Consider the following 26,051-nt stretch of genomic DNA (forward strand, 5'->3'; position numbering starts at 1 on the left):
CCTATCACCTGCCAGCATGGCAAATGGTCAGTGCAAAACATCTGAAGGACCCCAGGTTGGTAAGGTTTCACTAGACAGTTGCTGCATTCACATGTAATGATGTGAGTCAATAACTTTTAACTTTACAAACCATATTGTGCATGGCCTGTGTGTTGGTTCATGCAGCCTGGTCACTCCCACTTTGCTTCTCTTCTGATGTGGCAGATTAGCTTAGTGTAACATCCAAATTTAGGATCATGGTTTGTTTCTCCCTGAGAAGCCAGGCTTGCTAGCCAGACTCAGAACAAGGTTTCTTGTTGGCTTACAAATTCTGAATTAGTTGAGCTAAACAAGCCATGATCCTTGATTTGGATGTGACACTAAGCTGGTTTCTTATCTGCTCATGCCAGGGGAGGACCAAAACAGAAGTTATAGGGCTGGGTGCACCAGTGTGCAGCTCATGCACAGTATGTATTATAAAACTAAGGGTCTTGGCTTATCATTACATGTGAACACAGCCAGTATCTGCATAATGGAAGGAAAGGTGGCAAGTTTGCTCCTCCCATCTTGCAAGTGAAGTCAATTCTCAAGACAAATGTATGAACTAGGATGTGAAAGTTCAGAAGGCACCTCCATCCTCATGGAACTCCAGTTTATAGGAGAGAGCTCTGTGATGGAGGGCAGTGGAGGAAGGAAAAGATAGAAGGATGAATTGAGATGGGAGCTATATGGGAAGCAGTTGCCCTGCCTTTGAGTTAGCCGCTAGGAGGCTCTTCCTGTCAGAACATTTCTCTGACACACCCACTCCCACTCATGAGTAAATGCGTGTTCACAAGCCAGCACTGAAGAGGCCACATATAAAAGGCTGAAGAGGAGGAAGGATTTCTTTTGTTTTCTCTGGTGAAGTGTGTTTGGTGGGGAAGGGGGTAGGAAAGAGGAGTTTGGAAAGAGAAACAACATAATTGAGATAACCTGGCTCCTTATGGCTGAGGCCAGAAGGGTTCAAGCCTTGCCACACAACCTTTCCTTCAATAGGGTAAATTTAACATAATCCCTAATGCTGAAAGTTCATCCTCCTGTATGAACTAGGCCATAACTCTGCACTGGTGTAATGACAACTGCTGTTCCAGGTCCTGGGCATTAACAAGCAAGCAAAAGCCTTTAAGTTTTGCTATAATACTCTCCAAGAAAGAAAGAGAGAAGTACAAAGACTTGCAAATAATGTTTTTAGAAAAAGCAAAACCCATTTTAAAAGTTTGGGGGGAAAATAAGGCCTGGCATTTTGATGCCAAAGACGGACGGATGGATGGATAAAAAACCTACATTCATGAGGAACACCAATCTCTCAATAAACTGAGGGTCTGGAAGCACCTTTACTTGAACATGAAGGTGATAGAATTCTTCTGTGAGGGAACACGTCACTTCTGGACAATTAACAAAAGAAAGTGGTAGAGCTTTGTGCCTCATCATGAACACCACATCTAAGTTAAATCCAGTAGGACATCCCGTGACATTTGGATAACCACATTCCACACAGTAATTACAGCAATAAATGCAGTGTCTGAGAAAAGTAATATAATTTCCTAGCTACTAAATATTGCTCTTGAGTTTCTCATAAAACATCCAGCCTTGAGAAGGAATGAGTGGAAAGATCCAGAATGAGTATCAGATCCTTAGTACCACCTCTAGCTATATTGTCCAGTGGCACTATTCACCAGTGAGTATAATGGCCCCCACAAATATAGTACTAAGGTGAATAACAGACGTAGTGTAGCACTTAATCATTTGGAAATGTGTTTTGCTTTGGATAGTTTTACAGGGCGCATTGGGCAGCCCATGAAAGCACTGTCAGTTCTGTGCTATCACTATCACAGAAATGTCAAGACATTTTGCTGCCTGAGGCATAGTGCAAAATGTTGCCCCATTCCATACACAGAAGCCACCTGGATTGGTAGTTGTATCTTACTTACACCAATGTTGCACCTGAGGACAGCAGGATAGCTTAAGGGGTGCAGAGCAGCCACATGATATACACAGCTCTCTCCTCCAACACCTCACCACCATTCCCCAAGGGTTTGCCGTCTGAGGTGGCCACATCATTCTGCCTGATGGCAGAGCCAACCCTGATAGTAGGCTCTAGTTAGTAAGCATATCATTTATTAAATTTATATCCTGCCTTTCCTCCAAAGGAGTCCAGAGTGGTAAGAGATGACCTTGTACATTCTCTCCCATGCTTCCAGGTCTTGTCCAAAGTGGGAGAGGTGTGTGCTGGGTGCTAGTCTGCCAATACAGAGACACAATGAATGTCTTTTTCTTTAAGTGAGACTCACAAGCAAGGCAAGAAGAAGCCCAGGTCACTCACACTCCCTTTCCTCCTGGTTTCTTGGAATATCCTACATCTCTGTTAGATTTATGGACTACAGTTCTCTTGAAAAGGGAGCAAAAAAAGGAACTCCAGAGGGACTTGCGGTACCAACCTTAGAAATTTTAAGATGAACACAATACCAAGGTTCTTATTTTAACAATGTCTTTAAAAATTGGGCTTCAGGAAGAAAGTTAAGTGGCATTTCATTTTTCATTATGCGCTCTCACTATATTGGTGGATTTTCATTGTTTATTTTTGCATTTTTGAACCTGTGCTGTTCTGTACAAGTGTGGAAGCTTTCAAAAAAGTCCAGATATGTTACAATATGAATACTGATAGGATTTTTGATGTGCAGATGCTAATTAGGAATCTAACTAGGAAACACTGATGGATTGGAATTAAAAATTCACTCCATTAGAAGTGTCTAACCTAAACACTTCCTCTTTGTTAGTTTTAGGCTACAATCCAATACAGTTACCTGGGAGTAAGTCCCATTGCACCTAGTGGAGCTTACTTCTGAATAGACATGCATTGGATTGCAGCCTTAGTTACTTAATTGACATTTTTACAATAAGAATATAAATCTGCTATGAGGAATCCTCTATGATTACTACTTTTATATTTTCAGTAATTATTATTTTCTGCAGTATTTATGGTATTCTTATTGCCCTTGAAATAGCATGCTCACAGTATAATTGTGCCAAATGTACTTGCACAAAAGTAGAGAGAGTTCCATATTAATAGTGAACAAGAATTGATAGCATGCTCAAATTGCATATTGGTACCCTTTATTTTTTTTCTTTTTTATGGGAACATATATTGTTCTGTGTCACTTTTTTTCAAGAGACCATCGGATTTTATCTTGTGTTTTACTCTTGCTCATGCTTTCTGAGTCTTAGTTACAATGTTCAGTTACTAGCCCCTGTTTTTTGTTATATACAAGTATTTTGAAGTCAGTGCTACATGTTTTAAACTTTAGGCATTACTTGTGATTTCAGTTGGTGCGCAATCACTTGGATTATATTTGACAACAGGGTTTTGAATGGGAAGGTTTACAGGACAGGGGAGATTGAAACAAGTGCTGCTAACCTATTAAAGCCTGCATTATGCTTTTCTACTACAACCCTAAGCCTTATGATACTTATACCCAATTCCTAAATCCTTTATACTCAGATGAAAGCCCCATTTATTATATATAGCAGGACTTGTTTCCAGGGCAGCAGGATTGGAGCCTCATCCTTCTTTCATAACTAATCTTTGTGACTCTTTTTTGCCCTTATGAGGTAAATGTATCAGAGGCTAGAATCTTCCATCATGAACTGTTGGAACACCTCTTAACCCTGTTTTCTGAATTGTTAGTAGTGACCCTTCTGAATGACTTGAGGGCTCATCTACATGGTGGTTTAGTGTGTGTTTGGTGCTACTCACGTCTCCTTTTAATTCACATGGTTCACGTGACATTACTGGCAAACAGAAGCTATCACACAGTTTCCCCCCTGTAAATCCATACTAACCCAATCCGCTGATAATAGGAAAAATGTAGAACAATATGGCTCCACTCCACTCCACACATCTTTGAAGACAGTTTGCGTTGATGGTTTTTAGTGGGCGGGTGAATCATCACTTTCAGTTATTTCCCTTTTTCCACCCACTAACTCTCCACATGAATTCCATTTTGTTTCCGGTGGTTAATCCAGCAACTTCCGACTGTTGTGTCCTCCTCCCTTCACAGTTTGCTGCAGCTCTCCTTTCTTTCCTCCCTTTCTCCCCGAGTAAACTTGCTTCAATCCTTGTAACTAGTGATGGGAATTGCCATTGGATTTTATCATTCTTTCTCATATTCTCTGTCTTTGTGGAGAGAATTTTGAAGTAACATCTCTCTGTACCTTTCCCCCCCTAAAAAATCTAAGGTATGTGTTTTTTTAAAAAATCACCTCAAAAATCAATATCAATATTGCTATTTTCTCAAAATATCAATACTGATATTTTATTTAAAATATCAATATTATATTGATTTGTTTTTCCAGCAGGGAAAAAATAACTCAGAAAATGCAAGAGGCAGCAGAGAAAGAGGAGCAGATGACCCCACTTCTTTTCAACTGCTAAACTTCACGAAGTGGTGGGGGTAGGAGGGAGTGGAAATACTGTGCGGGTCAAAAATATTTTCACGTGGCCAGTAACAGCAACCGGAGGGAGTAAAAATTTAAAATTAGAAGGTGGGGCCACAAGGAAACAGTGACACTAATCCTTCTCAGAGGAACGTCTACTTGTGTGAATGGAAAACAATGGATTTGAAGCTACCATTGAGCACAAAGTGTGGACCTTGCAAATCTATTATGACGGTAAAAGCAGTGTATTTGCTATGAAGAAATGCTCCCATGTGGATAAGCCCAGATAATGCATTCTGCTTCTTTCTCTGCCTACAACCATCATAGTGAATCGCAGCTCTCAATTAGTCAGTCTTTATTAATCAAGGCAACTCAGATAGCTTACTTGCCCACACAGATCTTTACCTACCTGCCTGTCTTTTTAAAGTTAATGTTTCAGAGCCCACCTGCTAAAGCCATTTCCTATGGTACTTAGTTATATCTTTTATTGTCTTTTGTGTTTCTCCAGGAACAGTACAAACAGACATTCCCAGCACAGTTGAAGAAACAACATGAATCATCTAAGAACCTGAAGAAGGTTATCACAGGAGTATCAAATCCAAAGCCAACTAGTTCATCACCAGCTCATCAAAAACACACCTCTTTAGAAAACAACCATTCTAATCCTTTCTTGACCAATGCACTTTTAGGTAATCATCAGCCCAATGGAGTGATTCAGAGCGTCATTCAAGAGGCTCCTCTGGCACTTACCACCAAATCCAAATCCCAGCCCAAGGTCACTGAAAACGTATCTACTTCCAGCAACATAGCCCTTTCCTCACCAGTAAATTTAAGCACGTGTGGGAAAAAGACACCAAGCAACCGGACACCTGTTATGTCTTCTACCTCTCCTGTATTACCTGGCCCCACAAAGGAAAAGGCAGTCAGCAATAATACAATAACAGCAGTAAAAACACAACACAACCATCCTTCCACAAAACCGTTAGTTGAACAATTCAGAGGACCAGATTCAGACATTCTTAGCAGTAAAGATTCTGAAGATTCAAATGATGAGGATGAGGATGATGAAGATGATGACGATGACGATGAGGATGAGGATGATGAAGATGAAGATGAAGATGAGGATTCTGATGATAGTCAATCAGGTTTATTAAATTTAAAGAAACTGTCTTAAATGCATGTCTCAGCCTTCTAAAGGCACTCTTTCTTCTTCCCTCCTGCAAATGCCATGGGTAATCATTCTGAGGTTCATTCTTCCATCCTGGTTCCTATATGCAAATGATAGTCTCTGGCATGATTAAATGATGAGCCAGCCCAACTGCTAGCTTATAGAAAATGCTGTTAATGCTGCTTTCAAGATAGATCTTTAAGGAAGGAGACTGTAGTTAGGAGTGAGCAGTGTAGCTGGTATGAGACATAATGGGTAAGTGGCAAAGAGTGTGGAGATTTATTACTAGTGTGTAAAGCCTTGAGAAGGGTATGGTGAGGTGCATGAGGAGAGTCTGTGAGGATAGTTTCAATAGTTCAGGCTGCAATCCTGTACATACTTGCCTGGGAGTAAGCCCCATTGGACGTAGTGAAGTTACATAGGATTGTGGTGTTAGGGTTAATAATCAAGGTTTTCTTAATGGTAAGTTTTACTTTGTGTTAAAAGCCTGTAACAGTTCTGATGGACATTTATTCCTATGAAGTTGTATCACATGCAGTCCTGTAGACCCCAAGTAGTAGTCAACAATTGAATTAAAAACTATGTAATAGAGCCCAAACCATCTAAAATTTTACATAAAGAGCATCTTAAACTTTGCTTAATAAAGTAAGGGAAAGAGCTGGCATGTTCTGCAGCTTCGGTTTCTGAGCTATCAACAGTCACTGAAGAGCTGTATGTTATTCACCTGGTGAATATCCAAGCTACATGCTGCCTATTTACCAGGCATGCATGCCAGCTCACGCAAGGCCTAAGAAACCCCTAAAACAACAGCAGAGGGGTCCAGTCAAGCACTTAGTAGGCCACAAACGTATGGTTGGTGGAGCAGTATTGCAGCTCCACCAACCATACATTTGTGGTCTACTAAGTGCTTGACTAGGCCATAAGGTGGGCAGGTCAGAAAAGGGTTTTCTTTTGAATGCCAGAGCCTTATGTAATGCCAGGCTCTTGGGAATAAGGTGATTATATTTCTGAATCAGAATTTAAAACCAATAAATGGGTCTGAAACATACATGACATTTCATTGGTTGTTGCCTGCAGTATTTGAAATTCCCATGTTTCTTTTGCTTAATATTCTTCACAGTCTGAATGAATAGTGGAATGGGAACACATCAATATCTTGTAATTCATAGTCCTCTCTATTTCCCCAAAGAATCTGATAGTAATTCAGAAGGGTCCGATACCGAAGGATCTGAAGATGATGAGGAAGAAGATGATAAAGAGCCAGATGAATCGGAGACTGACACGGAGGGAGAGAAGTCTTCAATTAAGTTGAACAAAACTGCTTCCTCTGCCAAAAGCTCTTCCGTCAGCCTTGCAGCTTGCTCAACACCACTTAATCTCCAAGTAGCAAAGACACCAAGTTCTGCTCCAGCTGTATTATGCCCTGAGTCCCCCTCACCAGCTTTTGTGGGCACACCTTCTTCCGGGCTTTCTTCAAGCACCCACTGTGGTATTGTGGTTTATTTTATATAACAAAATCCTGTTCTGTAACTTGTGTGTAAACTATTCCTCGTGAGCACCAGATTCCCCCTCCCCCTCTGAGAATTTCACAATGCATGTACCCCTCCCCAATTGCTTTTTAAACTTGGGAAGTTGAAAAATTGGACTGGGACTTGAAAAGCCATTGAACAGGAAAATCTCAATAAAAGCCTGGAGCGTTAATCTCTAAAGGGTGTCCATTGTGTGAAAATAAGCTCTATGGAAATCAATAGAAATACTTCATGTCATGTCTTGTCATGTCAGCAGTCCAACAAGCCACAGGCACACTGAGTTGTGTTGGCTGCGGAACTGCTGTGGTTTGGGACATGAAGAGGAAATGCATGTTTTGGATTTCAGTTAAACTTACTGAAGTAAGTGCTTTCAGGACAGAATTATTTAATTTACTATTATTCCTTAATCAGTTTATTTTGAACTCTTGAATATGAGAATAGACTCTGGCAATTGTTAGCAAATTGTAATTTGTTCATTTCTTTTATTTTGCTTATTTTTTGACAAGACAGTGGTTGCAAAGAGAAAGCAAGTAAGCAGGTATAAATAACCTCTGCTAAGTTGGCCTTTTTGTCAAATACAGCAGAACATAGTTGTCTAATTGTAATTTGAGTTTGCTTCATTGTAAAATTAACTGATTAAATTCTATTTAAGGTATTTCAAAAAGGCGAAGAGTAACAGATGAGCGAGAATTGCGCATTCCTATGGAGTATGGGTACGTAAAATGCAATTCTGAATTAAATTTTGTCAGATCAGTTTGTTGTAGCGTGCTTAACAGATAATGATTTTGTGATACAAATATTTGTGCTACATTTTCACACCAAGTTTGCTGTCTTGGGAATACAGAAGTTGTTATCAACATTGAGGGTAAAAGTATACCTTGGCAAATGCGAGTTCCCAAACCCATGCTTGCCAAGGCTGCATAAATATAGGAGAGAATTTGTTAGTGGGAAGGGACTTAAGTCAACCTAAACCCACAAATTATCTCCTGAAAACCCTCTGTTTACCCCAGGTGATGTGTTTACTCTTTCAAGCTTACATCCACTTTTGGGGCCAAACAGGGAAAACTATTAAAAAAAACATGCTAGACTATTTAAATTGAGATTTAAGTGGGTTAAGCCACTTCCCTTCTGCTGCTTCACCTCTGCAAGTCACCCCCATCCCTCACACTTGCCATATGCAGAAAACACAAGAGTTGGGATCTTTATGCTTTCCCTGTAATGTGTCGTTCTGAATCTTTACTGAGAAGCTGAGATCTCAGATTGAAAAAAGAAGCAGAACACAAACACACACAAATAACAGAATACGTTCTGGGAGTGATGGAGGGAGAGGTAGCATTGGTCATATGCAATCTGCTGATGAGGTGAATATTCTTGGAGAAATTTAGAACACTTCCTGTGATTCACAGTGCTAAGCAGCATCATAGGCAGATCCATCCCTCTGACTTTCTCCAAGGGGGCTTACCAACTTTGGGGTCCAAGCAGCCAGATTATTGGCAAAACATAGCAACCTATGCTGGAGAAGCAAAACATTCACTGTTTTTGAAACATCCATTCTGCTTATTGACATCTATCATTGCTTCCATCTTCTCTTCCTACTTCTAGTCACCTGGTAATGAATTGTGTATTTTCCTTTGGCCTCATTTAGGGGTTTCTCTCTTTTGTTACTTCTCACTAGATCCTGGCTGAGAATCCGTTTCCAACACTTCACCCTTTCTCTTTGAAATCTGGAACTTCAGCTCATGTGCTACTCTTCCCTTACATTGAAACTCTCCTGGCTTGCTTCAGCTGCTCAGATTCCACATATACTCCTTTCAGTAAACTGAAGCTGCAGTTGTTGTTCTTACTGGCAGTTGTTTGCCCTTAAGGGGTCGCTCTTGGCCTTTGTGTGACTGCAGGAGGAAGTTTTGCCTGGGGCTTAATTTTCTGCATGTTAAATATGTCCAGTTCCATGTGTCTTGGAGAGACCTTCCTTATACTATAGCCCACCTGGCCCAATGCCATTAACTCTGACTAGCAGTTACTATTTCTTGTCTTTATCAGACCAGCTGCTTGACATCATTTATACAAGAAATGATAAGCAGGGGTGCACAGTGTGGTGCCCTCCAGATATTGATGAACTCCTGCCCCCATGAGCTTCAGCCAGCATACTCATTGGTCATTCCCATCAGAAATTATGGGAGCTATACACTCCTAGATTCAAATGTTATTCTTCTGTTTTCATCATCGTCGTCATTATTGACATCATAGCTTACTGGCAAAATGGAAAGCCGATTTACTTGGCTAGGAACACAACACAGGAAGCTGCCTTATACTGAATCAGACCATTGTCCCATTTAGCTCAGTAATGTCTACTCTGACTGACAGTGGCTCACCAGGGTTTCAGACAGAGGTCTCTCCCTGCCCTACTTGGAGATGCTGGGGATTGAATTTATTTATTTATTTGTTGCATTTATTTATTGCATTTGTATACCGTCTCTGAGCTGTTTACAACAATTAAAAATATTAAAAATATTAAAAATATTAAAAACAAATATACAAATTTAAAAACACATGCTAAAATGCCTGGGAGAAGAGGAAAGTCTTGACCTGACACCGAAAAGATGAGTGTTGTCGCCAGGTGTACCTCGTCAGGGAGATCATTCCACAATTTGGGGGCTGCCACTGAGAAAGCCCTCTGCCTTGTTTCCATCTTCCAAGCTTCCCTCGGAGTAGGCACCCGGAGGAGGGCCTTTGATGTTGAGCATAGTGTATGGGTGGGTTTGTGGTGGGAGAGGCGTTGCATCAAGTATTGTGGTCCTAAGCCGTGTAAGGCTTTATAGGTTAAAACCAGCACCTTGAATCGAGCTTGGAAACATACAGGCAGCCAATGCAAGCGGGCAAGAATCGGTTTTATATGTTCAAACCGTCTGGTTCCTGTTACCAATCTGGCCACTGCATTTTGCACAAGCTGCAGTTTCCAAACCATCTTCAAAGGCAGCCCGACGTAAAGTACATTGTAGTTATCTAACTTGGAGGTTACCAGAGCATGGACGACTGAAGCCAGGTTATCCCTGTCCAGATAGGGGCGTAGTAGCTGGGCCACCAACCGAAGTTGGTAGAAGGCACTCTGTGCCACCAAGGCTACCTGGGCCTCAAGTGCGATAGATGGTTCTAGGAGAACCCCCAAGCTACAAATCTGCTCCTTCAGGGGGAGTGCAACCTCATCCAGGACAGGTTGGACATCCAATCTGGGACATCCAATGAATCTGGGACTTTCTGCATGCAAGGCAGATGCTCTGCCACTGAGCCACAATCCGTCCCTAAATTGATGTGTTACCTAGTAGTAAGTGTGATTAATTAAAGTGGCTGTTACTCTCAGGAAGTGTACATAGAATTGCTGTTGTGCAGCCTGATCCTGTGCATGTTTGATTTGAGGTAATTCCTGTTGACTTCAAAGAGATTACTTCAACATAAGCGTGCACGGAATTGCTGTATTGGTGTGTCTTTTTACATAGAATTATTATTTTTTATTGCAGCTGGCAAAGAGAAACTAGAATAAGAAACTTTGGTGGTCGCCTTCAAGGAGAAGTGGCATATTATGCCCCATGTGGCAAGAAGCTAAGGCAGTACCCTGATGTAGTAAAGGTATATTTTAAGTATTATGTTTTCTGGTACTTATTAAGCATGCTCATAATTATTTAAATAAACTTTTTCCTCCAGTAAAGTTCCTTGATATAAAATGGCCTGTGATGTGAGGCTAATGTACCTTAACCTGACTCTAAATTGACCTCTTGTAAATTCATATCCCCTTTCCAGAATATGCAAAACCATTTGACTTCTCTAATATTAGCTGTACATCAAAGCTGGATTATAATGACTTAAAACCTGAAGTGGAAAAATATGTGATTTTTTCAGTATCTCAGCAGAAATGGAATAATGGATATCTCAAGGGACAATTTCAGCTTCAGTGCAAAAATAGGAGTGGGTGACTTCTATGAAGCCAGAGATGGACCGCAGGTATCCGCTTTTAAAAAAAAGTAAAGTCTTTGATCCAAGGCGTAGTATCATAAATCTAAGTAAAATATTTTTACTACACTCTGGAGCATTGCTATTGTTAGTTGGTTCATTCTTGCAGTCATACATGTGACTTTATGATAGTTGTGAGTGACTGAGCACCTGACCCTGGAAAGTGCTGAAAACCCTTCACAGCTTAGAGGCTTCAGTATCATCTTGCAGGTGCTCAGCATCGTGCAGAATAAAATTTGGAAACTGCAGTCATCTACTATCATTGGCCTTTGAGGTTAAGTATATATTCCAGTACTCGAATTACTGGGAGGGGGGCATAGGGAGCCCATTCCCCCTTACCTTTTGTGCAGGCCCTCTTGTCTACTGTTTTTAGAAGGTTATGGGGAGCATGATTTAGCGAAAACTGGGAGGAGTCAGAGGGTGGGGCTTATAGATTTAATTTAAGTGTCCTCCCCCCTTCTCTATAATTTGAGCACTGGTATATTCATTTAAATATTTCTTAGATCAGCTTTGTTTGTTTTATATATATGTGATAATCTTAAGTAGCTGTATTCATATAGACATCGTGTTTTTATTTAGTTGTCTCTGTGGTGTTGGTTGAAATATAGAGTTAAATGCAGAGTTGCTTGTTCACTATTGAGAATGCATGATGAATTCTGCTAAGTCTACGTAAGTAAGTTGAAAAAGCAGTCAGCCCCAGGGACAGAATGATAAATGTTCATTTTGAAGGACATTTTTATTATATTTCAGCTGTGAGACAATGTTCTCTGTTTTAGACAACATGAAACATAATCGTATGCAGGTTTATTCGGAAGTTAACAGTTCAGTGGGGCTTACTATCAAGTGCACATACATCATATTGTAGTTGTAAGGATTTACATCTTTCTTTTTTTACTGTCTAATTCATTTGGACTTCTCTAATTGGAAACTTTCCATATTCTAAATGAGCCTTTTTGTACCCTATTACAATATACATCTTGCTGTTCCATCAGTTAACTACCTAGCTTATATCTGTGTAGTGGGCAGTATTTCATTACTTTTGGTTTTGGAATAAAGGGTGTGTATATGGTCTTTAAAAAAAAGGCTTATGGCTGTATCATGTTACACCCGTCCCACACAAGACAGTCTACCAAGCCAAGTATTTGCTACAGAAATGTGAAAAGATGCAAAATCAGACACTTGGGGAAAATTGTACTGTTTGGGTTTTTGTCCAGTAGCTGAAGGAAAAGTGAGGACTATGACTGCCCCTAAAAGTGCTCAATCATATAAACAGAGATCAATAAAACATGGCTGTACATGTAAGTCATTGTGGATGGATACTGGGGCTAGATCATATATACTGCAGGCGATGAGGCAAACTAGGCCTCAAGGTATATCTGTACTACAAACTAACTCTTACTGTACTAACTCTGTAGTAGTCATTCCCTTTCCTCATGGAATTCTGGTTTCTGTGGTTCCAGGACTGAGGCTAAAGTTTTCTGACAGAATTCTCAGAATTGTCACCAGACTACAATTCCCATGATTCTTTGGAGGAAGCCATTACATTAAAATTAATCAAGTTGCCATGAGGTTATAATTTCATTTCATATTGGTGGTTGATGTTTTCTTTCTGCTTTTGCTATCATGGATTCACCCAAGGAAACATGTAGATTATAGCATTGTGTGCAATTATAGATCTTTGGTAAAATTATAGGAATTCCCCAGAACTACAATTCCTACTGCTCCTTGGGAAAAACTATGACAGTAAAAATTGGAGTGAAGATGGTGTTATAACAGGTTACAAGTTTGGCATGAAGATTGCACTCAAAACCCTGATCTGGACACATTAATGTACTGTTAGGACCATGTGACAAGTTTCCCTTTGACTTGCTAATTGCTTATTGTGACGCCCTTCCCTGGCTCTCCCTGTCAGGTTCCTACCTGCGCGTGGCTACTGCCTGTCACTAGGCACCACCAGGGACTCCACCAGTCCGGACTGTCCTTTTTTATTGTTTCTCTCCCTGCTCTAGCACAGATCTCAACAGATCCCCCTGCTAGGCAACCACCAGTCACGTCCTAATACTAGTATTCCCAGAGACTCTGAATACTGGTATTGTTATTCTCTTCACTGCTGCCACCATTTGTTACAGTTCCCCTTCAGCCTTGGTCATTACCTTACCCTCCCTTCTGGTCTGTGAAACCCCAGCCAAGGATCAGGCCTTTGGTAAACCAAATTAAGTATTTATTAAAGATAACAAAGCTAACAAGATTAACAAGATTTCTTCTTAAGGCACATAAGCATATGGTTTTACTCAATACTAATCCGAACTCCACCCCCCTCCTTCACTCTCTCCTGGCAAACCACTCTCTCAAACCCCACCAAGCAACCCTCTCTTCTCCCCCCAGATTCCACTCTCACTCTTCCTTTTATACGTTCAGCCATTTTAAACACTCAGCCAATCATCTAGCATTCTACTGCCCATTCACTCCCCTTCCTCTTTCACTCCACTTACCATGTATCTTCTAAACAACCAACACTTACCATATATACATTAATATAGGAACATCACACTTATCATGTTGCATAGTAAGTACTTTTTCAATTAATTCCTTCAACATTTCCCACCTAACCCTTAAGCATTATACTGCACTGGATCTCTTCTAAAATTAGTATCAACTCTGTACTCTGTCTGCTAGGATGCATGGCTTTAATAACATTATTACACCCAGAACACACCTCTGCATTATGTATCCTTGCCGGGGGGGGGGAGGGATTTCATACAAACCCCACCATGCTTTGAAAGGAGTTGCAGGCAGCACTCCTTGCCTGTTGAAATGCTCCCCTGATGTCTGTGTGTTTAATGGACATCAGTTTCACGTTTCTATAGCAAATACCTGGCTTGGTAGAGTGTCTTGTGTGGGACGGGTGTAACATGATACAGCCATCAGCAAATTGCTCCAACAGTTCAGGATAGTACTTGGGAGCACTTGGTTGGTATCGGCACACATTCGTTTTTACCTGTGGAAAATTTGCCTTTTTAAAAAAAGACCACATACACACTCTTTATTCCAAAACCAAAAGGAATGAAATACTGAGTGCATACAGATGTGTACAGGTAAACGTTGTCCCTCTTTGAGCATAAATATATATGTATGTAGTATTCCTTTTGATGGCCATTGAATGTGCAGATGTTGGGGGACTGTGATAGCTGTGGGAAGGTGTAGACCATGTAGTTCCCTCCCCCCCAGTGCCTTATTTCACTGCATAGAGGGGTGTAAAGTCCCTTCCCACATCCTTCTTGGTTGATTCTATTTCATTTCAATAATCACATTAGTACTGAGCAGAAATTTATTTGAACTACAACTGTTGCACATGCAAGGGGATGTGAGGGCTCCAGGTAATTTTTCTCTCATTTTTGATGAGTGGAAATGGTTTTATGCTAAAAAGGAGATATGCTAGATGTCTCCATTGAAATTTAATTACCATGCAAGTACCTGTACTGAAAACAAGGAGAACAATTCTGTCAAATTACTTTAGATTTCTTTCTAAGCAGACTCTCACTATCTAGTTCTTGGTAGATTTTTGATTAGATTTTGTCAGATGTACATTGAGATCAATTTCAGCCAGGTAAACAAGATGAGTCTTCTGGTTATTCAGAGTGGTAGCTCTGAATTCATGACCCTTGTCCTCACTTTGGGTGAAGGCAGGAGAGATTTAAGAAACTTGGAGAGCATGACCACAGTTGCATTAGACTTAGTGTGAAGCTGTGCAGGATATGAACTTTGGAAAGCACTAAATGAAGGTAAGTAACTCTTTGGTGTTAGGGAACTTTATATTGGAATGTGTGTGCATTAATGACAAGTGCAATGTGTTATATTCAAAGTAGCCACTTTTTTCTATAATCCAAGTAATGCTTATGTTCTGTAGTAAAACATGCTTTTTGTATATGCTTTCATATATGTCTGTATATATGTTACTTCTGTAAGCCCCAAACTCTCTTGTAATGTTTAGTTTATACCAAATCCCAGTGTGTAATGGGATTACTGAATAATTGCTCTTTGTCTCAAAATTCTTGGTAATCTATCCTTGTTACCAGCCACATGTGAGTTACCATGCTTAATTTTAATTTACACAAATTAACTTTGGAACTATGGACTGTGATGTAACTAACTTTGAATCAAAGATATATGAGGTATTACCCTTTTGTCCTAATTGTATACTTACTTTTACCATTATTTCATTGGTTAAATTGTATGCCGTAAAATGATTAATGTAGACAAGTAATTAAGTGTTGAGGTTATCTAACATATGAACTCACCTTCATTATGCCACTAAAGGAGAACAGTGGAAGTAGAATCTTCACCTGCAGCAGATGCACAGTGTAATCTTATACATAAATAGTCAAAAGCAAACCCCACTGAATTTGGGGAAGGGCCATAGCTCAGTGGTAGAGCATCTGCTTTGCTGACAGAAGATCCCAGATTCAATCCCTGGGATCACCAAATGGGCTGAAAGAGATTCATGTTTGAAATCTTGGAGAACTGCTGCCAGTCAGTGTAGACAATACTGAATTAGATGGACTATTGGTCTGTGTCAGTGCAAGGCAGCTTCCTATGTTTCTAAGTGGTTATAGTATTGTAGCAACAGATACTCATCCAAATTTCAATGCTTATATGAGTCCCATTGAATTGGACATGTGTTTATGATACAGGTGGGGATAGAGTAAATAAGCAACTCATTTGTTCTTATAGCTTACTTACTTGTTCACCTGCATCTGGAAGTCTTGTGAAGCTTCCTTTCTTTAGAAAGGAGCTTGGTAGCCAGTAGATTGTGTGCTTGGTTCTAAGTTCAACAGTGAGAATTTATTATGGTAATATGGTTTGTTCATTTGTTTATTTAATTATTTTAAAAGACAAGGAAAATTAGATGTATAGCTAGCCTTTTCCCTGGTATGCTAATTTTCTATGTGCAGGGAAGGTTTTATATAGAGCAGCATTCAGTCATGTGTGTCTCCACCTGCAGTCTGATGTGTTATAGCCCAGATATAGGAAGCCATCTTACACTGAGTCAGGTGTGTTGGTCCATCTCCCTCAGTTTTGTCTACACTGACTAGCAGTGGCTCTCTAGGATTTCAGAGAGGGGACATTCCCAGCCCTACCTGGAGATGCTGGGGATTGAACCGGGACTTTCTGCATGCAAAATAGATACTGTACCAGTGAGATAAAGCCCTTAAGTTTATCACCTCAGTGAGAACTAGTTTCGAGGAAACCACGATATATACAGTTCACAACACATCAGACTTAAGACCTTTTATATAAAGAAACAAATGAAAGCTGCTCTTACAATTAAATGAAATTTTCTCTTAAAACTACGGTAAATAATGTGTTTGAAAGCCACAGCAATTTGGGATAAAAAGAGTACAGATGCCACACAGTGAAATGTAAAAAGATTGAATCGTGCTTAGTGCTGTCTTGAGGCTTCCACCAAATGAAATAGTGAGAAGAAGGGATTAAAATAAATGGAAAATTTTAGATTTTTAAAAAAGTAGTAGATAGAAATTATTCTTTGTAGATGAAAATCGTTTGTTTGTTAATGAAGGCTGCAGGAAAGAAATGAGTTTCAGTAAAAATGTTCCAAGATGAATTTGGTAGACTTGTAGATTCTTAATTTCCTTCTATATGTTTAAACTCTATACACACACATACTCTCCAGAAACAAATGGATGATTTCATAAAACCTAAGTAATACTTGTTGCATCATGCTGACCAAAGAATTTGGCATTCATTTAGTTTGAAGTTCATTAACAAGCACATTCTCCTTCTGTCTAAACTTATCCTTCCAAATTGAATAATTAGACAAAACAGAACAAAAACAATACAATAATGGTATGCAAGCAATGGATTTTACCTAGGTTATTTATATTAACAGCTAATCATTCTCATTAAACACTAAATACTTACAGTAATCTCATTTGCAGGCAGACTATTTAGATATTGATGGGTGAACTTAAATAAGACTATTAGGATGCAAACAGGCTTGATACATGCTGAATTAGGTGTGTACATTCCTTGAAGATTAAGGCTGCCTTTTCAGGCAAGTACAGTAATACCTCAGTTAACAAAGTAGATACTTTTGTGGCCATTACTTCTTTAACAGAAACTTTGGTACCAGAAGTAGGAATAACATGGAAAGAATAGAGATAGGTTCCTACACATAGATGGTGGGGACAGATTCAACAGGTGCTTTAAAGGCACCTACCTCCTCTCCCCTCTGTCTTCTTCTCTGAGTTGAATCCTTCCCTCCCCAGCCCTGGGAGAAAGCAAGATATCTCCTTAATGCAAATAACACAGGCTTGTCAGTTTCACCCTAGCAAAGCAAAGGCACAGGCTTACCAGATTATGAACAGCAATGCAAAGATACAGGCCTATTAGCTTCACCTTAAAGCAAAGGCACTGACTTGAAAGCTTATCCATAGCAAAGCAAATCTGGTCAGTTTCATCTTTAAAAAGCCTTCCTTAAAAGGAGCTTCCTTCCTTGAGGATTTGTTAACTGAGGTATTACTGTATGTACTTGTTGCTGACAGTATTCCATTGGCGGGGGAAGAAGCTGGGGCTTCAGTAGATCCTAAGTCTCCTCACTCCCCAGGACACCCCCTGCAGAAAGGGCCAAGAACTACAGCAGCACTGGAGCAGGCATTGTTAATTTCACTGTCATTAATGTCAGTGGGAGAAAACGGAGAAGGGGGAACATTCATACAAGGGGGAGGGGGAGAAAAAGCCACATACATACGCGCCTCCTGTCCTGCTTGCATCAAGCCAGCAGGGCATAGGAAGTAACAGTAGTTCCATCATATGTTCATCCCTCCTCCCCAGGATTGCTGTATAAATGCTAAATTTAACAAATTCTATCAATATACAGTTGTATACCATAGATAATTTTTGCAATGGATTTGCCTAATTATTCAAGAAATTATATGTTCATACATTTGCATTTTACCAATGCCTTGGTATACACGACAGTTTCCTACATGTCTGCTCAGATTTAGCCCCCACTGGGTTCAGTGGGACTTATTTCCAGGTAACTCCTAGGATTATTTACACTTATTAATGATAAGTCACAACTGAACACAATGAGACTTGCTTTTGAGTAAGCATAAATAGGTTTGCCTTTTTGAGCATCTGTTTTCTCTTAAATATAAGGTAGCTTACTGTTTTCATATTTTCTAGTATTGTGGAAAATCCATATATAAAAGATGTCCTGATTCTGATTTCTACTAAGCGCTGTTAAGTTCCAGTTGTCTATGGTTCTTGTTACTATTAGAAAATGCAGTGTGACTTCACCCTGGAGTGCAAAATATATGTACGCTTTGGATACAAACTGAAGCCATATCAACTCTTAAGTTTCTTTTTCAAGATATGTGCAGAAAGGAGAGGCAGCTAGTGCAGCTCTGTGAAATGCAGCATTTTGTACCTTTCCATCTCATCTCCACCAGTTAATAACAGGACAAATCTGAGACTGTGCATAAAGTTTAAGCTGATTAATCTGCCAATTGGATGAATTCAAACTTGCAGTTCTAATACTTACAGGTGTATAGACATATGCTTCTGTGTACGTAGGTATGTCAGTTGAATGTGCATTTTTATTTTCCATTTTGTGTTTATGATGACTTTCTATGAAATATATTAATTACAAGGGGATGCAGTGGTGTTTGCTGAAAGAAGAGGAAGTCCTTCCCCGTATCAGAGCTATGGAAGGACGTAGAGGACGGCCACCAAATCCAGACAGACAGCGTGCTAAAGAGGAGTCAAAAATGAGGCGTCGCAAAGGTCGACCTCCAAATGTTGGTAGCACCGAGTTTCTTGACAACACAGACGCTAAGCTGTTGAGAAAGTTGCAAGCCCAAGGTAAGAAATCTAATTATAACATCCCCAAATGTGTAATAAAAGTATCCACGGACAATTTGTATTCAGTTAACAAAAAAACCTTTTGGTTTAACATGTTAAGGGCTTTTCAAGTTCACTCAAGCTACAAAATGGCAGGAAATGACAGTGGGAAAGTGCCATGCTTTGACAGATGCCTTCTTTACTCAAAATTTATATCTTATGGTATCCTAGAGTGTAGCTTGTCCTAGTTTCACTATACCTTGGAACTGGATGGCTGTTAGAGGCAGAGTGGTGGACTTAATCCCAGAATTTTCTGTGCACTAGAATAGACATGTGAGGTGGTAACCAGCTAACTCATTCCTTTGGTGCAAGGATTTCTGTTTGCACAATGAAGCTCTTTCCCCATCCTTCCCCTAAATCTGTTCAAAGGGTTTCCCACCCTCCAGAGCAGATTGGAGAGGAGAGGAGAGGAGAGGAGGAAACAAATTAGTTGAATAATGCCCATGGAGAATTCTGAAGAGCTCCGCTGGGCGGCAGAGTGATGATTCTTGGAATGCCCCATTTGGGGGCTTTCTGCTGGGTCCTACTGGTGGGAATACCGCCAGCCGGCCTTCCGCCCGCCCATTCAGTGGCCAGCCTGAACTGGGAGAGCTGGGTAGTTAGATACCTCTGCCTAAGCACAACCCCCCTCCCCACAACCCAGCCTAAGGGGTTCTTGGATTCCTGTGCTCAACAAGAATTATTCTGGTCTAACTCTGAAGCCACAAAGGAGGACACAGTTTTATTTGTTAATTTAAAACTTTATTATTTTCATATAATCAATAAACAACAACAAAATATCGTATTACTTTCATCCAAAACAAGGAAACCTCAGTTAATCAAAATTACCAATTATTTGATGTAGCAGAAGGAAATTATATATAAAGGCAAAGGAGGATACTGTTATGGCTCCACCACCCCTGTTCTTTCTCCTTTTTTGGCAAATACTTAGCATATGCCCTTGGGAATGTGCATTATGTCACTACAGTTCACACACAGTTTCCTGAAAATCTGTTTTAGAAAATGCCTATTATCCATGATGGTTATGCTCTGCCTCCACAGTCAGAAGCAGTATGCTTCCGAATACCAGTTGCTGGAAACTGCATGAAGAGAGAGTGCTCTTGGATTCAGGTTCTTCTTGCAGGCTTCCAGTTGGCAACTGGTTGGCCACTGTGAGAACAGGATGTTAGACTAGATGGGCCATTGGCCTGATCCTACAGGCTTTTCTTATGTTCTTATGTTTTGTCTATTTTATAGAGTGTGTGAGAGTTTCACTTGATAAAGGCCCTACTTTGTCATTTAATCTAGATTTATATGCTGTCTGTCACAAAACACTTGTCAGTGTTAAGTGCTGTAATATATTGGCAGCTTTCCCACTACTATTTTTTCAGCCATATTGTTGTTTTTTCAAGTACACATTTTCTGTTTCTGATCCTAAATAAATGTCCATTTGGGGTATTCAGAAAGCATGCTTACAGTTCCTTCCTACCTGTGTTTATATTTTTAAACCTTTTCAGCTGTGCAAGATGTGAAGACACACTCTCTCTCTCTCTCTCTCCCCTCCCCCCCCTCTCTGGATTGTCATTAGTGCATATATCCTATTTACCTTACAAAGCATTTTATTCCACAATCTGAAAGGCTTTTCTATGTTTGACAGTGGTTTGCCTCCAGGTTAGGACTTCAAGGCTTGTTTCACTAGTTTAATGAGGATCTCTCCCTAAAACATTCAGGGATTCCAGACATTTGTCATACAGTAATTTACTTGGGAAATTGATGAGGCACTCCTAAATGTGTAGGTATATATTTCTGTATGACAAGGTGTAAATAAATGTTTGTATACATGAGAGTTCACTTCATATAATGTGCAGATCTGTTCCAAGAAATCATCTTGACCCATGCTAGCCCTGGCACAAAACCTCACTTATGAAAGTGATAATGAAAAACTTTTGTGTTAAACTAGCCTATTAGAAATTATTGCTTGCTCAGTGGTGAGGGGAGTTGGGGAAGGTAAGCAGCAGTTCTGGCAGTCTGGAAAACTGCAAAACTACTTCCCAATATTGCATTCTCATTTCTATCTACTAAGACCTTTTTGTTACCCCAAGGGAAAGAAGCTCTGTGGATGGGTTCAAAAGGGTAAAGGAACTTGACCTTCTAATCTTGGGACGAGCTCGTGGCTTATGATCTCATCTTGGGGATGGGTTGGGGGGCAGGGAAATGGTTCTCATCAGCATTTCGGCTGCTTGTGTATTTACATATTTGTCTCACAGTGTGATGAATACTACAGAGCTGAGTTCAAGCTTTTAACACTTACAGGAGGAGGATAATTATCCAGCCTTTGGCACATGCTTTAGAGCACATGCCAACCTTCTGGATATTCTTTCTCAATGGCTCCTGATTCCATAAATTGGCACATATGTGTAGGTTTCAAAGAGGGTGCATCTGTGGCATAAATATTCTGCCAGTAATTCTAGCCTTTTTGTAAGATAACTTGTCTTGCAGACTAAATTCTGCTATACTGTGTATAAATATTATATGTAAAGTTATAGTTTCACAACTTTTGCTGCACATTGTTGCTTTTTTCAAAAAGCCCAGCTGCTCTAGTAGGAGCAGCAAAAATCAAAGAAGGTTCACTAGTAGAAACCTCCAGTGGTGATGCAGAGGGAAGGTTAATTCCTGTTGTTACTAGAAAATGTTGTGAGGTGTCTATGGAAGCAAGGGGCATCTCAGTTAACACTGGGGAAATGCTGAGGGTGGCCTTCCAAGTTGGTGTAGACCACTAACATCAGTAAAGGTAGCTAGCTAATTTTATTATATTTTACTTTATTGATTACATTTCTATCCCACCTTTCCTCCAAAGAACTCAAGCTGGTGTACAACATAGTTCTTCTGCTCCTGATTTTATTTTCAAAACAACCCTGTGTGGTAGATTAGGCTGAGACAGTGACTGGCCCAGGATCACCCCTGAGCTTCATAGCCAAGTGGGGATTTGAACCCTGGTCTCCCAGGCCCCAGTCTGGCACTCTAACCATTATACCACACTAGTCCTCAATAGGCAATTGTATGTTTGCATTATGCTGGTTGAGGTGCTCTCTGCCTTCATTGCCACTTTTCTGTGGTTTCTGGTAAATACAGTTACTGCCTTGAAGTGGCAGCTAATGGTTTCTAGTATTGAATTGTTCTGTCAGCCCCTGACCCTTAGTGGAAAGGCTCATAACTCAGTGGTATAGCACATACATAGGTTTCAGTTTCAACTGTTAAACTCTCCAGTTGAAAGAACTTGGGTAGAAGTTCAGGTAAAGACCTTTGCCTGAGATTTTAGAGAACTGCTCCTTGTCACAGGAGACAATACAGTGATCAACTAGTGATTTGACTCAGATAAAGCACCTTCATAATGAAATATTTGTTTCACAAGAACAGTGTTGTCCTGTGGCTGCAACAAAATCCCCTACAACTGAGGGGGGATAATAGAGTTGTTTATTATTTTTAAATATAATTTGGAACTTTTAAGAAACAGATTGGAAACTGGAGAATTGTGGATCAATACATTTCTAGAGCCGGGATGGGGAACTTTTGCTGATGTTGCTGGATTATAGTTCCCATCATCCTGACCGTTAGCCATGCTGGCTGAGGTGGTTAAGGCTAATAGAAATGGGAGCCTGACAACATCTGGAACGCCGTAAGTTCCCTGCCTCTGTTCTAGAATTATTTTTGAGTAGAAGTAGACAAAAGGTGTTTTTGTATTATTAGCATTATCATGTTATGCCAAACTGAATTTCAGCCTCTTCACCCTGAAAAATCCCCTCATTGACCACTGAATGTGAAGGAGGCACTTATCCCCCCCCAAAAATTCCCTCACTGAGCTTTCAGCATCTGAGTGACAGTCATTTACACACATCCCTGAGGGAATTGCTCTGTGTGTGTGTGTGTGTGTGTGTTTTCACACCTAATCCTCTGTCCTCTTTTTTTTTCATGTTACACTGAGGTATAAACAACACAAAAATTCTTTGAATAAAATCATTGTAAGGAAATCCTCAAAACACTTTTAGGATAAAAATACGCAAGTCAAACACTGACTTCTATCTTTTTTTTATCAATGTGGGAATGACCTTGTGTTAATAAGTAGTACTTATTATACCCTTAGTATTTCTTTTTTGTGTTGCAGAAATTGCTAGGCAAGCAGCACAAATCAAGCTTTTGAGAAAACTTCAGAAGCAAGAACAGGCCCGAGCTGCCAAAGAAGCAAAAAAACAGCAAGGTAAGTACTACACTTCTAAGAACCTTAGACACTTGCAGACGAATTTTTGAATCCATAGATACTAGGTTTCCATTATTCTGCACTTATTTACTGCTGACATTTGTCTTCCTTTCTTATTTACAGCTATTATGGCTGCAGAAGAAAAAAGAAAGCAAAAAGAGCAGATAAAAATAATGAAACAGCAGGTAATTTATGTATTTCCGGTTTCAGCTGTAAGCATTATCAAATATCTTATTCTGATGGCTTGTATGTGTTTAAGCAGGACCGCAGATTGAAAACCCAGTCTGTTCTGCTCCTGTGCCCTTTAAACAGTGGCTTGATAAATTACAAATTAAAAAGACCCATACAGCTTAATACGAAGAAACCTGTTAGTCCAGCTTTTCAAACATGGAGATATGCACCAACAGCTGATGGACGTCTACAGATACAGCTGATTTTAAAGAAAAAAGAGCATAGATGGTCAGATGAATTGGCAACCATGGTGTTTTGGCTTCTGTTATTACATCTATTTTGTAATGGATCAGGTGACATAGAATTTGAAAGTCTGGTCTGAGACATCTGCCAAAATAGACTGTTCTTTAACCGTAAGTTAGCTGTGACAAAATAATGAATCACTCTGGTTTTATCTGGCACAAGGCACAAGCAGGCTAATAAACCATTAAGCTAACTGCAGTTTCAAATAAAGCTTGAATGATACTGAATTTTATCTAAGAGACCTTGCCAGAAGAAAGTATAGCTCTTTTATCCTGATCGTGAATATATTATGTGGGATTTATTCTTTTTGCAGATAATAGTATTTGATTCTGACCTTCAATTATATCTCTATATTAATATGTCATTAATAATATTAATAACAATTTACACTTAGCAATTTTGGGCTGTGAAATGTTTTACAGTTTTTAAGTGTAATCCTCACACTGGGGTGACGGCAATATGAAGTGCAATATGCCATATATATAAGTAAGGGAATTTAGAACATAAGAAGATCCTGCTGGATTGTGCCAAAGGCCCATCTAGTCTGGCTTCCTGTTCTCACAGTGGTCAGATGGATCCTCATGGGAAGTCCCCAAACAGAACCTGAACACAATAGCACTCTCCCCATGTTTGATTTCCACCAACTGGTATTCAGAGACATACTGACTCTGACAATGGAGGTAGAATATAGCCATTGTGGCTAGTAGCCATTGATATATTTATCCTCCGTGCATTTCTCTAATCCCCTTTTAAAGCCATCCAAGTTGGTGGCCATCACTACTTGTGCAAATGAATTCCATAGTTTAGCTATACATTGTGTGAAGAAGTACTTTCTTTTCTCTCTCCTAAACCTTTCAACATTCATTGGGATCTCCCAGAATTCTAGTATTGTGAGAGAGGGGAAAAAACTTTCCTCTATCCACTTTCTTCACATCATGCATAATTTCATGCACCTCTATCACGTCTCTCCTTACTCACCTTTTCTCTAAGCTAAAAATCTCCAAAATGTTGTATCCTTGTCTCATAGGGGAGTTATTTCATCCCCTTGACCATTTAAGTTGCCCTTTTCTGATTCTTCTCCAGTTTTACAATTTATGGCACAATTGTACACATAATTCTCACTGTGTTTAGTGGGGCTTTTTCCCAAGGGAAGGGGGCATAGTATTGCAACCTTATAGCCCAGTCCTGTGCATGCCTACTCAGCTCTGTTGAATTCAGTAGGCCATATCATCCTAAATGGGCATATACACACTTAAGTAAGTCCCACTAAACCCAGTGGGAATTATTTCTTTGTGGGGATGTATAGGATTGCATTACATTTTTGCCTTTATAAGATGCTTGCTATAAATTCACAATGTGTTTCAACAACTCTCCTAGGTAGGTGATTTCTGTTAATGTACAACAGATTGTGAACTGGAGTTTAAAGAATATTAGGGAAATATTATGATAAATTTTGTAATTCAGGCTCGGAAAATTAAACAATATCGGGCTTCTCATTAAAGCAGTATTGCATGCTGCAATAATATCTGTGAGTAAGCCCCATTGAACTCAATAGGACTTATTTCTGAGCAGGCACGTAGAAGATTGGGATGTTAATGTGCTATCAACAGTTGACTTATTTACGTATTTCATCCATCCAACATCTGGGGAGCATACAATATTTCAGTACCATGCAGTACTATGGCCATTCTGATTTCTTTTATAATATATAATTGTCTCATAATTCTGTGAGATAAGTATGCAGATATTTTAGAAACTATTTTTTAAGAGGAAGAGGTATGCATTTTGACATTTAACGATTACACACAGAGTCAAACAATTAATCTGTGCCCACCCCACTGCTTATGCTAAATCAAAATTATGTATTCATTTCTGATGTACCTTTGGCACAAAAATAAGCATGTTCAAACATAAGGCCAGTTGTCTTATGGGTATCAAAAATGTTGTGCTAAAGATGTATTTACTTTACCCATGTCAACAAATAATCATCAGAAGCTACAGGCAGTTTCAATGAGATGTTTCATACCACATTGTTATCACAATGTCTGCAGGTCCTGAAATATTTGGAGCAGAAGATGCATTCTTTGTACTTTATGTCAAAATGTGTGTGGCACTAGCCATTACATTGCCTGTTCACAGCACATTATGTTCTGTTCACAGCACAGAATGTGATGTGTTATTACATTCTGGGGACATGAGTAGGACTTTAGCTAGAATTGAATGGGTCTGTGTGTAAGATTACTATTTAGCTGTGGGCTATAGAGCA

The 26,051-nt window shown here is 39.7% G+C and overlaps 1 protein-coding gene across 19 annotated transcripts in view; it reads left to right on the forward strand.

Annotated features, from left to right (window-relative positions):
- BAZ2B (bromodomain adjacent to zinc finger domain 2B) overlaps positions 1-26,051 on the forward strand; it is a 309,197-nt gene that overhangs the window by 214,699 nt on the left and 68,447 nt on the right. For 14 of the 19 annotated variants that reach the window (XM_061608686.1, XM_061608687.1, XM_061608682.1 and 11 more), the window contains 8 exons: positions 4,961-5,597; positions 6,810-7,109; positions 7,802-7,862; positions 10,665-10,773; positions 11,044-11,145; positions 18,828-19,038; positions 23,219-23,311; positions 23,435-23,496. In XM_061608686.1, the coding sequence (XP_061464670.1) occupies positions 4,961-5,597; positions 6,810-7,109; positions 7,802-7,862; positions 10,665-10,773; positions 11,044-11,145; positions 18,828-19,038; positions 23,219-23,311; positions 23,435-23,496 (1,575 nt within the window). The remainder of the gene's footprint in view (positions 1-4,960; positions 5,598-6,809; positions 7,110-7,801; positions 7,863-10,664; positions 10,774-11,043; positions 11,146-18,827; positions 19,039-23,218; positions 23,312-23,434; positions 23,497-26,051) is intronic. The other 5 variants (XM_061608694.1, XM_061608695.1, XM_061608700.1 and 2 more) reach the window with 1 other exon arrangement.

This window comes from Rhineura floridana, chromosome 2 (assembly GCF_030035675.1).
Source record: "Rhineura floridana isolate rRhiFlo1 chromosome 2, rRhiFlo1.hap2, whole genome shotgun sequence".
NCBI classification, from domain to species: Eukaryota; Metazoa; Chordata; class Lepidosauria; order Squamata; family Rhineuridae; genus Rhineura; species Rhineura floridana.